Genomic DNA, 15215 nt, shown 5'->3' on the forward strand with positions numbered 1-15215 from the left:
CTCTAGGGTATTGCTGTCAACCTTGACTGCACGGGGGAATCACCTGGAGAGCTTTCCCATCTTCCGATTGGACTGACCAGGATGCTCCCTGGGAACTGGGAGTGTTAAAGCTCCTCAGGGATGTCTCATGTGCAGCCTGGGCTGAGCACCGTGGCTCTTGGTTTCACTACGAAATGCTCGAAGAGCGTGGGAGGGCTGCCGCTTCAGAGACACCTGACAGGTCCCAGCCCAGGTGCTCTGTGTTCAGTGACTGGGAAGAGTCTGTCCCCTTCCTCTGGCATCGCGCCCGCTGAGCCAGTGTTAAACACCCCTTCCGCAGTCCTCCCCACTTCGGCTTCCCTCCAGCCAGGGACTCACCCCTTCCACAGCATCCCTTGCCGCTGCTCCCCTCCTGACCTTGCCCCACATTAAAGAGTTGATCAGCCCATCAATTAATTGTGTCCTAATCCAATCTTGGCTTGGTTGGAGAGAGGGCAGTAAATCCAGCTGGGTAATCATGCCTTGATATTTGTGTAGGGATAATTACTATCTCTCAGGCCTCACTTGGTGGCAAGATGAGATGAAAACCCATAAAACACCACTCGGGGCTGTGGCTCATTGTTTCTTGGCTGCACAAGGCTGGCTGTCAGCCAGTCAGCTCTGCCTGCCCCTGCCCCTCCTTCTGGCACTGGCCCCAACGCCATCCCCTCCCATTCAGGCAACTGGCAGGGCTCAACAGCAAGGGCAGTCTGGGGCTGGATCCTGGCTTGGGCTCAGAGACCAGGAGGGGCAACAGTATAGGCCAGGGTAAAGCCACTGTGTGTGTGTGTGTGTGTGTGTGTGTGTGTAAGCAGGGAGGGTGGTCCCCAAAGTCAGGTGACCACCTGACTCCAGGAGGTTGGGAGGGTGCAGGACAGTGAATGCACAAATCTGAACTGCACAGTGTGGTCCAGACCAACCCAAGGGGCTGCCACCATCTGGAAGAGTCCAGGGCATGTCCAACCTGGCCCCACAGGGACATGAGACCCTGCATCCTTCAGGAGGAAGCTGTGGCCTGGGACTTCCCTGCAGATGTATGGCCCCATGGGAGCAGACTTCTATCTGCAGCCCCAAGAATACAGCCTCCCAACTCATGGAATACTGAACGCCAACTGTAAGCCTGGCTCTCTACTAGGTCCCCAGGGCCTCAGATTGAGTAAGGCCATAGAGTGTGCTGATTAAAAGGATGGATCTGGAGTCAAACACTTGGGTTTGAATCCTGGGGTGTACAAGTTGTGTGCCTTGGGCAAGTCACGTGACCTCTTTGTGCCTCAGTTTCCTCAACTATAAAGTGGGCTATACCAGGACCTACATACTTGAGCTGTTGTGAGACTTAAATGAGATGATTCTGGGAGATAGTGAAGGACATGGAAGCCTGGTGTGCTGCAGTCCATGGGGTTTCAAAGAGTTAGACATGACTGAGCAACTGAACAAGATGAAGCGCTTAGACCCCCACCCTGGCACCGAGTAAGTGCTTCTAAAATATTAGTTATCATCATTGTTACTATTATGTAGCCTTCTGGGCATCAGTTTCCCTCAGCCATTCCTTGGGATGTAGGACGTCACTACTTAAAGTGCGGTCCCTGGACCAGCAGCAGCAGTATCGCCTGCGAGTTTGTTAGCAAGGCAGGCTCTCGGGCCCCAGCCAGGCCTGCTGAGGCAGAATCTGCATTTACACAAGAGCCCAAGTGACACGGGATGGTGCTCTGGGCTAGGACAGGCCCCAGAGCCTGTCCTCCAAGTTGTGTCCCCAGCCCCGAGGGCCTCCTGTCTGGCAGGGAGCAGGTGCTTGGCAGGGATGTGGGGTGAAAGAATGAGCTCATCTGAACACTGTGGGGACCCCTGAAGGATTTCAGAGTGTTTCAGAAAGGCTCCCTGAAAGTACCATGGAGATCTATGCCAGGAGGTGGGGGTCATCTGCGGGTGATGGGTGTGAGAAGTCCTGAATGACTGAGTCGCACAGGAGCTGGGGGAGAAGGGAGGAGAAGGGAGGATGAGTTACTTAGCAGGATGCAGGGGGCGGTCTGCTGCGACTGGAGGGCAAACAGGACATAAATTCTGAGGGAGAGGGACTGGTCTTCTGCTCAAGGCGTCTATCGGCAGGCCCAGGGGCTGGGAGGTGAGAAAAAGCTTCATGCATAAGAGAAGAAAGGGCCTCCTGGGGGTGTCACTGTTGGGTTATTGCTGGGACAAACCGAGGTCCTGGAGGTGGCAGGGCCTGGGCCTGGGGAAGCCGGTGACTGTAACCTGGTGATGGGAGGAGGAAGGTGGGAGCAGGGAAGGCCCAAGGCCCGCAGCCCTTACCTGAGAAGGCGTTGTTGGTGTTGAGGAAGTAGATCTCCTCGCGGCCGTCCCCGTCGATGTCACAGGCTGTGACCCCGATGGCGTTGCCCTGCCGGTCACGCAGCGCGTAGTACGGGGAGCTGCGCTCGTCCACCGCGATGTTCACCAGCCGCTTCTGGGCCCGGTCGTACTTCAGAACCAGGTTGGGGCCGTTGTACCTGCAGGAAGGTGGAGGGGAATGTTGGGGAGGAGTGGCTGGGCCCACCTGGTTCCACCCGACCAGAGCAGTGGGCTCAGAGCCCTCCTGGCCAGGCCAGGGTGGGGACACATCAGACCCAGAACATTCCTGGGAACTTTTGGCAGCCTTGTCTTGGGGTCTCCAGGCATCTGACAAGCGTCCCTGAATCAGAGGTGGCTTAAGCAAAGTGAGAGTCAACAGGGCCCACATGGGATGCAATATAGGGAGCAGCGTGGTGGAAGGGAGTGGGAAGCCATTGATGAACCCTTATCATAGGCTTTGCTGAAGAAGACAAAAAGCAACGTGACATTTATCTTACCCATTTCAACGTAAAAGTCACTTTCATATTAATGATCTCATTAAATTTAACAACAAATGGGCTTCCCTCATAGCTCAGTTGGTAAAGAATCCGCCTGCAGTGCAGGAGATCCCGGTTCAATTCCTGGGTCTGGAAGATCCCCTGGAGAAGGGATAGGCTGCCCACTCCAGTATTCTTGGGCTTCCCTTGTGGCTCAGCTGGTAAAGAATTGCCTGCAGGGCTGGAGACCTGGGTTTGATCCCTGGGTTGGGAAGATCTCTGGGAGAAGGAAAGGCTACCCACTCCAGCATTCTGGCCTGGAGAATTCCATGGATAGTCCATGGGGTCACAAAGAGTCAGACACGACTGAGAGACCTTTACTTTAACTTTAACAGTAATCAAGTGAGGTAGGCATGCTGCTGCTGCTGCTAAGTCGCTTCAGTCGTGTCCGACTCTGTGCGACCCCATAGATGGCAGCCCACCAGGCTCCCCCGTCCCTGGGATTCTCCAGGCAAGAACACTGGAGTGGGTTGCCATTTCCTTCTCCAATGCATGAAAGTGAAAAGTCAAAGTGAAGTCGCTCAGTCATGTCCGACTCTCAGTGATGCCATGGACTGCAGCCTACCAGGCTCCTCTGTCCATGGGATTTTCCAGGCAAGAGTACTGGAATGGGGTGCCATTGCCTTCTCCAGAGGTAGGCATGGATGGCTGCATGGGTGGGTGCATTATTAACCTGTTTTGCAGATGAAGCAACTGATGAACTTTAGCAGTGTAACTGAGGCTCAGAGAGGTTGAAGGCCCTTCCCAAGGTAACATAGCTAGTGTCAGGTACTGGGACTTGAACCCAGGCTCTCTCTGCTGTTCCAAGGGCCCTGTGGTAAATGAGCCCTAGAAATGCAGAAGGCTTTGTCCTTGAGGTTTGGAATGAATCTCTTAAATAGTAGCATTATGAATGCATCTAAAGTCATCAGGTGAATCTTTTTTTTTTCCTGAGGAACAAAGCAAAAGATTAAATTGCTCCTCAGTCCTCATCTCTCTCTCGTCTGCCTCTCCTGTAGCCACACTGGCCTCGCTGCTGTACGCTCCTGCCTCAAGGACTTGCTGTTTCCTCTGCCCAGGACGCTTTTCCTTGAGATCCACATGGCTGTCTCCCTCCTTCACATCCTTCAGACTTTCACTCAGTTGTCCCTTCTTGATGAGGCCTTCCTTCCCACATTTCTGAAGCTTGCAATCACCATCACCCAGGATCCCTTACCTCTCACCTCCCTTCTCCTCCCCATGGCTTTTACCACTAGCTGATCATTTTCTATTTTCCTCTTTATCTTTTCTCTGTTCCTGCTAGAATATCAGCTCCATGAAGGCAGAAGTTTTTGTCTCCTTTGTTCCCAAGGCCTAGGACTGTGCCTGGTACACAGTAGGTGCTCAATAAATCTTTGTTGACTGAATGGATCCTCAGAGCCCAATAGCTGAGTCAGAAGGGCTTAGGTGTCCCATGGTTGATTTCTTCCCGTCGCCTTTCCATCTGGAGAAAGTGGTGTGCCCAAGGTCACCCCCAGGCAGCACCGCCAGGAATGTCTGAGGACTCCTCCCTCCTCCTGGAACACCTGCCAGGCTCGCCAACCCCCATCCATTAGTCCCCAGGCTCCTGCCTTTGTTTTAGCCCAAGCGTGTGCATCCTGAGCAGAGTTCGGCTGCCAGCTGCTGGACGTCCCCTGCGGAGCTCACCGCGGGGAGGGAGGAAAGAACTCTCCAAGGTCTTTGAGAGAAATCACTTCTTGCTTTCCTGAAACACATCCAATTTGGCCCTCTCCTTCGTCACTGAGACACATAGCCAGTGAAGTTTAGGGGGTGCTGAGTGACTGGCCAGGCGCCTTCTGGCATCCACAGTGTGCGAAAGGGGAGCTGAGCTCACTGGGGGCTGAGTCAGCACCCGTTGATGGAAGGTCATGCCTTCGACGCCTTGACAAAGAGTGTCTGAGGGCTGCATATCGGGGTGTTGTATGACCTATGGAACGTGTCTAGGCAGCAGAGACGGAACACTTGAGTTCCTGCCCTGCCAGTAGCTGGCTCAAGCCCTCAGGGGCAGCAAGTGTCTTCTGGGCGCTAAATGCTGGTCCTCAAAGCCTTCAGGTCTTCCATTTACCACCATTATGGCTCCTCATGAGACAGTATAGTTCTGTCTAGGCCTGGCTGCAAGCACTTTCCCAGGCATTGCTTCACCTGAACCCCGGTAATCCAGAAAGATAGTAAAGAAGGCGTTTTTCTAGAAAAGGAAACAGAGGGTCAGAGAGGCAAAGTAAGCTGTCCAAGGCTGCACAGCTTGTACGTGGCAGCATAAGGCTTCTAAAATAACTGTCTTCAGGTCCAATCCTGTGCTCTCTCCACACTGCCTGGATGCCAACACTCTTGGTCCTTTTTTTTTTTCTGGTGACCTCTCCCAAAGTAGCAACATGGGAAAATGCCCAAGAACTTGCCATAAAGTGGAGGTAATAACCCTACACTTTACAGTTTATAAAACACTTTCTCATCCTTGATTTCATTTGCTTCTCTGCAGGTCTTGACTCTTTCAGAGGTTAGTTTAGGGACCTTAGGCTGGTCAGTTCGCCTCTCTAGGTAGAGAGTTTCTCTTCTGCAAAACGAGAGTTGGACTAAATCACAGGTCACAAAATGTGTGGACACACGTGGGGGTGGGCCTCGGGCCCTCTTTGCTCAGTTTCATCCAGAGCCATTTCTATGCGGATGCATTTTACTTTGGGGGCTTCCCCGATAGCTCAGCGGTAAAGAATCTGCCTGCCATGCAGCAGGAGATGCAGGAGACATGAGTTCAATCCCTGGGTCGGGAAGATCCCCTGGGGAGGAAATGGCAACCCACTTCAGTATTCTTGCTCGGAAAACATGCCAGTCCATGGGGTCACAAAGAGTTGAACACGACTGAGTCACTAAACACACATGCATGCATTTTATTTTATGCATCATATGCCATAAAATGCAGTTTAAACAAGGGATTCCAGAGCCAGCATTTAAAAGGCACTGGACTAAAAGCTGTGTGAGAGCCCCTCTTGGTCTGTTGCTCTTAAAATAGTGCCTTGAGTCTAACTCACCTCAGGGGACAGAGTGGGCTGGGCCCCACCCTCCAGGCTATGGTTGAGGAGCTACCATAGAAAGTCCAGCCCTGACGCCCCTCCTTCGCACCCCCTGTCCCTTGGGTTTCCTGGAAGGTCTCTACCACCCCCAGGAGCCACTTCCCAGTGGGGGAGAGGTCATGGCCTCCACACCTATTGGAGGCCAGTCCTTTCACCCTGAATGTGGGGTGGTGGGTGGTCACACAAGCTCCCATGGTGGTGACCCTGGGGTAGCAGATGACCCTGGATCATCTCTCCTTTGAACCACTTGGGGGTGCTAGTCCCAGTACTCTCTATGGGGTAGAGGGGTGGAGGTGCCAGGCTGGCTCAGGGTGCCACAGAGTCTTGCCCAAACCTATAAGGCAGCCTGGGATGAAACCTGACACTTTGGCCACGGTGTCCACCACCACCCCTAGGGGCTACAGACACAAAGCCAAACCAATGGCTCCTACACAGGGGAGCAACCCGGGGAGAAGGCTGGGGGTGGGGCATGGAGTTGCCAGTCCTTCCTTCCACCAGGGCTTCCCTTGGCTGGCTCTGCTGCCCTGACACCAGAGCCTCTCAGAGTCTCCCCCCAGGACAGCCAGCTGCATCCCCTCCCACTCTGCTCCATGGAGCTGACGCTCTAGTTGGTTCCTCACCATCTGGCCTTGCAGGTAGGGGTTGTTCTCCCCTCCCTCCCCTCCTCCCAGGAAGCCTGCCCCAGCTGCCTGGCCTAGATGTGATCTTCTCTTGTTTGGACACCCACAGCATTTTGCACCTTGCTTATTCCCTCGAGGCAGAATTGTTTGTGTTCCAACATTGCTTCCCCTCATTAAAACATATGCTTCTTGAGCCCAGGAAGAATGTGTGTGCATCTCTGCATTTGCTGCGCCTAGAGCCATGCTTGGCAGAGAGAAGGTGCCCAGCAAGTGTCTGAGTGAATGAGTGAGCGAATACAGGAAAAGCATCATGACTGGCACTCTTAGAGTAGTCAACGTGTGCCAAGCATCCTTCCAAAAACTCTATAACCCCTACCTCATATCACCCTCATGACAGTCCTAGGATTTTACAGATCTGGAGACTGGGGTGTGAGAGGTTAGTCACGGTCCCTCTGGGGTGTCAGTTCCCACAACAGGGGTGGGGAGATGGATGTGAGGTACATGGGGTTTCACGTTTCCTCTAACACCTGCCTGAGCTTGATGGGCACTTCTAGAAATTCAGGAGGCTTTGAAGTTCAATTGAACAGGCTTAGGAAGTGGGACAGGGTTCCCTGTTCTTGAAAAGCAGCTGTGGCTTTATAATATCAAAGGCTAGGCCAGCAGGTACAAGTGATTGGCTTGGTGGAAATTTAAAAATCTGCTTGGGAGATACCAGTGGGGCACGACCCATTCTTGTGTGTGTGCTGGCCAAGTTTCGTGCCAGTCCACTGACGTGGACAGGGAGGGGCCTGGGGGTCAGGCCAAGAAGAGCAGCCTGGGCGCGGGGTCCTGGGCCTGCCACTTCCTGGCTCTGACCTTGCGCTTGTCACTCCGTTCCCCTAAGCTTCAGCTTCCTCATCTACCAGTCTGTGAAGATAAGCCAGTGTGTGTGATAACACTTTGGTAAACTGTGAAGAGTTACACAATTGTAAGTTTTCATCGTTATTAAAAACAAAGCCAAGGCACCATCTCTCACCCTCCAGAGTGATCACTTTGAGTTTCCAAACACACAATAATGTTTCTCCTCCCCAAACATCCCACCCGTGATCTCTCACATTTCTTTATTCCCCTTTGTCACTCAACTCAAATAGTTGTCTTCACAAGTGGTCTCCACTTTCTTGCCGCTCATTTACCTCACCCCAATCCACATTCTGGGCTTCCCAGGTGGTGCTGGTGGTAAAGAATCCACCTGCCAGTGCAGGAGATGCCTGAGACAGGGGTTCGATCCCTGTGTAGGGAAGATCCCCTGGAGGAGGGCATGGCAACCAACTCCAGTATTCTTGCCTAGAAAATCCCATCGACAGAGGACCCTTGGTGGGCTACAGTCCATAGGGTCACACAGAGCTGGACACAATTGAAGCAACTTAGCACACTCGCCATCCACATTCCACCTCAACTCCAGTCATGTTTATATGACTTATCTAACTCCAGTCAAATTTATATCTCAACTTGTTATGGCCGTTGGCGGCTTTCACGAGGCCACAAACAGGATACATTTTCACTCCCTTCTCCTGGAGACTCTCAACAGTACCTGGCACAGTGGCCTGCGCTCTCGGCCACTTGTCTTTTAAAAACACTCTGCTCTCTTGGCTCCGAGGATGCCATCCTCCTCCGGCTTTCCTTCTTTCTCTCTGGTTTCTCCCCTTTATAGGTGCTTCCTCCTTTTTCTGCCTCTTAATGCAGGAGTCCCCAGGTCTGGTCCAGGGCTTCTTTCTCCTCTCTCTGTCCCCTTTTCCCAGGGCTTAATATCCATTCCCATGACTGACAACTCCCAAATTTATATCTCCAACCCAAACCCTTAGTCCAAGCTCAGACTCATCTATCCGGCTGCCTACCTGACATCTCCCCTGCACGCAGCACAGTCATCTCCGACGGAACGCGTCCAAAATGGAACTATTGATCGCTCCTTCCCCCTCCTCCCTGCAATGGGCCTCCAAGTACCAAAGCCAGAAGGCTGGTGTCAGTCTTGGTTCTCCCACCCTTTTGTCTCCACATCGGATTCATCAGTCAATCCCGTCATTTCTGCCTCTTAAAATATTTCAAATCCTTTCTCTTTTTTCCGCCTCCATGGCCACCATCTCTGGAGAGCCTCCTTTCTCTGCTTCCCCACTTCCCCCACCAATCGAATTCCCCCACACCCTAGCCAGAGTCATCGTTTTAACACATAAATCAGATGAGCCATTCTCCAGCCTAAAACTCTATGCTGGTTTCCCACTATGTTGGAATGAAACCCAGACCCTTTATCACGCCTGGCCTGGGAGCCGACTCGGTCTGCCACGTGCCTTGCTGACCTCCTCCAGACACACCAGCTTCCTTTCAGTTCCTAACGGTCCAGCAGACACGGTCTCAGCCCTCTGACCAGAACATTCTCCCTCCGTCTCCCTCCTGGGCTGGCTTCTCATTTTTTAGGTCACACCTTGAAAGGCGTCTCCGAGAGACCCTCCCCTCGTCTATATTCCAGTCGCTGCATCCTCTGCCCTACTCTGATTTGGTTACTTACTTATCATCCAGTTCTCCCTGTGAACCATGAGCTTTAGGAGGGAAGAAACTGTGAGTTGTGTTCACTTCGGTCTCCCCGTCACCTAGGGCATAACGAGTGCTCAGAAAATACTACTAGAGCGAATGAAAGAGGAGCCTGCGGGAAGTACCAGATCAACACTGGGTGGCTGAGCAAAGCCAACTGAGCCTCCAGACTGTTGCCTGGACTTCGACCTTCTACCTTCATTAGTTCCCAAAATATGTACAAGCATGGTAATGACATGGAGTAGGTCGAGAGTGGGTGTCCTGGGTAAGGGTGAGAGAGTAGCAAGGTCTTCTAGATAAAGACAGAGGACCAACCTTTTTTCCTGTTGAAAATTGTTGACCCATATGAAAAAAAAAAAAAATAAACTTAGGCAGCTACATAAAGGGGAAGCCAGATAAAAGGATGTAATGTTTATTGGGTACTTGCTATACACTGGATACCTGCTATACACTGGATATGCTAAATAGTTTACACGTATCTCATCGTATATAAATAGAAAATTTTCTAAAATTTGAAAAATGTACTATTTTGAAAATTAAGAATAGGGAACTTTTTTCATTGAAAAGGAAATGAAAAAATATAAAGCTATCCAACATCATAATCAAGAAGAGATGCAGAGAAATGAGATAGATGTAGAGAAAAATCTGAATGCAAGAGAGATACACAAGAATATACAAAATTGAAATTGAAGGGCAGTAAAACCCTGAGAACAGAGAGAAAAACACTGTAAGCACAGCTAAAGAGACTCGCTCTTAAAGAGAGACCCACAGAAGGGAGGGTACGCAGACATACGGAGACAGAGATCCCTGGAAAGATGCAAAGTTGTGGAAATATCAGCAGGGCTCTGGGACATTGTCACAGGGAAACAACTCATCTTGTGGCCTTTCTGGGAATTTCCTTCAAAGGTTATTTAAAGATGTGTGGTGTTTTCAGAACAACATTTCAGAGTAATGTTGGTTACTTCAGTGTTGTTCAGTCACTAAATCGTGTCTGACTTTTTGGTACCCTGTGGACTGCAGGACACCAGGCTCCTCTGTCCTCTACTATCTCCTGGAGTTTGCTCAGATTCATGTCCCTTGAGTCAGTGATGCTATCTAATCACCTCAGTCTCTGCCATCCCCTTCTCCTCGTGCCTTCTATCTTTTCCAGCATCAGGGTCTTTTCCAGTGAGTCAGCTCTTCGCATCAGGTGGCCAAATTATTGGAGCTTCAGCTTCAGCCCTTCCAGTGAATTTTCAGGATTGATTTCCTTTAGGATTGACTGGTTTGGTCTCCTTGCAGTCCAAAGGACTCCCAAGAGTCTTCTCCAACACCACAATTTGAAAGCATCAATTCTTTGGTGCTCAGCCTTCTTTGTGGTCCAACTCTCACATCTGTACATGACCACTGGAAAAACCATAGTTTTGACTATATGGACCTATGTCAGCAAAATGATGTCTCTGCTTTTTAATACTCTGTCTAGGTTTGTCATAGCTCTCCTTCTGAGGAGCAAGTGTCCTTTAATTTCATGGCTGCAGTCACCATCTGCAGTGATTTTGAAGCCCAAGAAAAGAAAATCTGTCACTGTGTCCATGGCTTCCCCTTCAATTTGCTATAAACTGATGGGTCTGGATGCCATGATCTTAGTTTTGAATATTGAGCTTTAAGCCAGCTTTTTCATTCTCCTCTTTCACCCTCATCAAGAGGCTCTTTAGTTCCTCTTAACTTTCTGCCATTAGAGAGGTATCATCTGCATATCTGAGGTTGTTGATATTTCTCCTGGCAATCTTGATTCCAGCTTGGGATTCATCCAGCCCAGCATTTTGCATGATGTACTCTGCATAGAAGTTAAATAAGCAGAGTGACAATATATAGCCTTGTCATACTCCTTTCCCAATTTTGATACAGTCAGTTGTTCCATATCTGGTTTTAACTGTTGCTTCTTGAAGGTTACTTCAATATCCTTATTTCATAGAGGAAGAAAGTGAATTTCAGACTTTCTGAAAGTCAAACAGTTAATCATTAGATGAAATATACTGAAAGACAAATGGATTCCTTATTCCAAAGCAGGTGTCAACAAAACCAAGCCTTTGTACCGAGTCTGGCTGGCTGCCTATATTTGTAAATAAAGTTTTACTGGATCAGAAGCCTGCTCATTCATGTACAAGTTTTCCATGGCTGATTTTCCTATATGACAGAGCTGAGTAGTTGTAACAGACTATATGGCCCCAAAGTAAAGAATATTTGCCATCTGGCACTTTGCAGAAGAGATTTTAGAGGGTTGTCAACTTATGAGTATATTACAAGTTCTAGTGATCATTATCATAACAGAACATAAAATTAAAATAAGCTTTAATAAAAATTAATTTGAGCTGTGTGCTTGGGAATATGGTTTTCTGAAACAAGTATTCAGGGAGAGAGTAAGTTGAATGGAAGGAAGATACTAGGTTTTAGAATGGAGATTGTGAGGCAAAACAATCTGTAGGGGAAAAGAGACAGAAGATTATTCTATACATGGGGTTTATCTAAGGTTGAGAAATAAGCATGTGACCTCTGAGTGAGTGAAGTGGTTAAAGAGATGTGGCAGCTGATCTCCAGAGATGGCTGTCATCATTTTCTTTCTTCTTTGTATGCACATGTTAATCCACCCATCAGGAGGTGGAATCTGTTTTGCCTCCCCTGACTCAGGCTTTGTGACTTGCCTCGATTGGCAGAATGTGGGCCAGTTCTGGGTCTAGGCTTAAAGAGGCCCACCAGCTTCCACTTTGTCTCTGGGAGAAGCCAGTCACCAGTTGAGACGTCTGACTTCCTCGAGACCTCCATGCTCTGGGGAAGGGCACTCTAGCCCCAGCAAGAGGCCACGTGGAAGAGCACGAGGCACCAGCTAAACGAGTGAAGACTCTGTGGGCCTTCCAGCCCAGCCTGGCGCCACCGACAGTTGACTGCAGCTGAGCAGGTGATACCAGCTGATGTCACATGGAGCAGAAGAGCCGCCCCTCACCCCCCTGCCCATCCCCCCCAGCTGAATTTGCCCTAATTCCCCACCCACAGCATTGTAAGAAAGGATAACTTGTTTTTAACTAACTACATTTTCGGACAAGAAAGTAGATAACAATGCCCGATCATTTCAGACCTGAGGGGAAGAGGAATTTCCCCTGCAAAGTAGGAATAAACATTACTCATTAATCAGTAGACTTCTCTAAGATAGCCATTTGAATTCACAGTAGGCAGGTCTTTCTAAGGGAGGCCTGGATCTGTTGAGTTGATACTTAGAATATCTGAGGGTCTCTGCAGAGCCTGAGGGTGGAGGCATAAAGAGAAATACAAGGAGTCCAGAAACCCCTATTTTTTTCCTCCTCCTCTGAATTCTTCTTTCGTTTCTAGCTACATCTGTTTCCCATTTGGAAAGCACAACCCTGAACATGGATCATTTCTTTGGAATTGGGTATAGTGCACTTTTTTCCTTTTTACAAGCTTAATTCTTTGAAACCCATTGAAGTTAAATAGGACCAGAAAACATCTGGGAAGGCATTCCAACAGGAGATTCACAGATTGTATCCCAGAAGAGGACATATCCAGAGGCCAGGTATCAGTTTAAAGGAATGAAGACTTTGTTAACGGGAGGTTTTGAGCCATGATGAGAAATCTAGAGCTGGGGATTTTACATGGGGGTAAATTGAATGAGTCTGGAAAGGGCATTCCAGAAACAAACAAACAAATTTGATCCTGAACTAGGAGCTAACCAGGGTAGAGAAGACCCCACAAATACAGGGCAAAGAATAAGAGGGAAACTTTAAGATGAGGATAAAAACCTTTTGTCCTAAGGGGTGGATGGTTTTTCCAGAAAGGGATGTTTGGCACCGAAAGGTCAGAATAATCTGCAGTGATGAGTGTCTATGTTCTGTGAAAGCTCCACGCAGACTGATTGATTTATGCCTTGTTCTAAAAAAGATCTGTGCTCAGCATGTGCTCTGTGCCCTTGGAATTTCTTGTATTTTGATGAGCATGGAGGCACCCAGAAGGCAAAGACTACTGTTTGCAGCTCCATGCCCTCCATACCTAGGTTGATGCCGGGAAGAGACAGGCCATGGTGCTGCTGCTGCTGCTGCTGCTGCGATGATGAGGACGGTGGTGATGGTGAAGATTATGACTCCATCCCTCGAGGCAGGTTTATTTCTCAAGGAAAGAGGAAGATGGGGAGGCAGGAATTCTATACACTATCAAAGGAGGGATTCGAGTGCCAGATGGGGGCCAGGTTAATCAGGATTCTTTTGCAAGTAGCAAACACTCCACCTGAACTAACTGAAAAAGGATTGGCTCAGGTGTCCAACCTGCCAAGAGCAATGGCACAGCGAGGCCTTGGGGTGCTTAGAACCAGGGTTCTGACCAGGAGGGTGTCAGGACTTCTTCTACCCTGGCCTCTCCCCGTTTGCTGTCAGCTTCATCCCCTCACACCACCCTTCCTTGCAAGGCCTGACCTGTGTACACACTCAGACTGACACCTTCAGCATAGAGTAGAGGCTTATTTTCCTCAGCTCTGATGTGAAAGACCCCAGGGAAGCAACCTGATTAGCCCAGGCTATGTCACACGTGCATTCTGAGCCAGGATCTGGAGCCTGCAGTTGACAGCCTTCAGCTGGGATCAGTGTTCATGAAAGCAGCAGCTCAGGAGCCACGTCTCTACAGGAAGGGAAGGGCCAGGAAGGATGAGCTACGTGTCTCTATAGAGACGGTGGCTCATCTGGGCCTGTACTTCTGGAGACAGACTTGCCAGGCCTACTGATGGAAGGCAGCAGTTCCCTGGCACCACTGAGTCCCTGTGTCCTTCAGATACATCTCAAGGTACCCCCACTCCCCTTCAGGAGCCCCAGAAAGAGGTAAACAGAGAAAGTGGAACAACTGACTCACTAGGTTCTAGAAACGGGTCCAGTTCTTGGCTTCCTCCTCAGGCCTCTGTTCCAGGCAGCATGCTGGCGGTGGGAGGTGGGAGGGCATTGAGAGTTGGCAGTGCCAGCCCAGCATGGGGCATGGAGGGACACAAGGGGAGCCCTGGCCCCACTGTGTGATTAACTTGTGGACTAAGACAGATCATGTTTAACTGCTGGGTTACAGATACTTTAAATGTCTGCTCAAACTTTCTCTCCTTCCTGCTATAACTAGAAGATTTAGCTCAAAAGCTATTGGTCTTTCTCTCTTGTTTGATTAAGATGGGTCAGTTCAGGGGCAGAATGGTGGGGCAAGTTGCTTACAGATGCTTCACTCTTCTCGAAGAGTTAAAACAAAAAGATAAACCAATCATTCTCAATGAGTTCATTTCCCCTTCTGGGATCCTGTTTTCAGACTGGGCATATTGCATGGCACATGAGGAATTCTCTGCTCAGACAGCCTCCAACTTAATATGCCAAATAAGGAGTCATCTCAAGCCCAAGCTTTCAGAGGAAGACAGGTCACTTCCACTGGGATAGTCTTCATAAAGAAGGTTCATTTGATCTAGAACTGGAAGGATATATAGAATTTTAATAGAAGATATAGGATTTGTGTGCTCAGTCGCTTCAGTCATGCCCAACTCTTTGCGACCCTATGGACTATAGCCCACCAGGCTCCCCTAACCATGGGACTCCTCAGGCAAGAATGCTGGAGTGAGTTGCCATGCTCTCCTCCAGGGGATCTTCCTGACCCCGGGACTGAACCTGCATTTCCTGTGTCTCTTGCATTGACAGGCAGATTCTTTGCCCGTGAGCTACCAGGGGAGCCCCATACGATTTAGGCATTTACAAAAGAAATAGTGTGAATTATGAAGCAGATCAGAGAAGAGAAAAACATGGTTAGGGAATAGAAAGTAAACTAACTGAATAACACAGAGGTGTGTATTAGACAATCATGGAAAAGAGCAGAAGCAAGCTGGAGAGTATCTGGCAGTGAAGACAGTGGAAGATGTGACATGTAAACCAAGAGTTTAGGTTTTATCTGGCAGGAAATGAGGAGCCGCTGAAGAATTCTGAACAAGGGGTACCATTACATCAGAGTGCCGATGTGCAGTGTTGTCTGGTGGCCATGTGAGTGAAGGATGGGTC

The 15215-nt window shown here is 49.6% G+C and overlaps 1 protein-coding gene across 3 annotated transcripts in view; it reads right to left on the minus strand.

Annotated features, from left to right (window-relative positions):
* The window catches only part of CRTAC1 (cartilage acidic protein 1), a 152724-nt gene that overhangs the window by 54808 nt on the left and 82701 nt on the right, over positions 1-15215 (minus strand). For all 3 annotated transcript variants that reach the window (XM_025273890.2, XM_025273891.2, XM_006061137.3), the window contains exon 3: positions 2323-2519. In XM_025273890.2, coding sequence (XP_025129675.1) covers positions 2323-2519 — 197 coding nt within the window. The remainder of the gene's footprint in view (positions 1-2322; positions 2520-15215) is intronic.

This window comes from Bubalus bubalis, chromosome 23 (assembly GCF_019923935.1).
Source record: "Bubalus bubalis isolate 160015118507 breed Murrah chromosome 23, NDDB_SH_1, whole genome shotgun sequence".
NCBI classification, from domain to species: domain Eukaryota; kingdom Metazoa; phylum Chordata; class Mammalia; order Artiodactyla; family Bovidae; genus Bubalus; species Bubalus bubalis.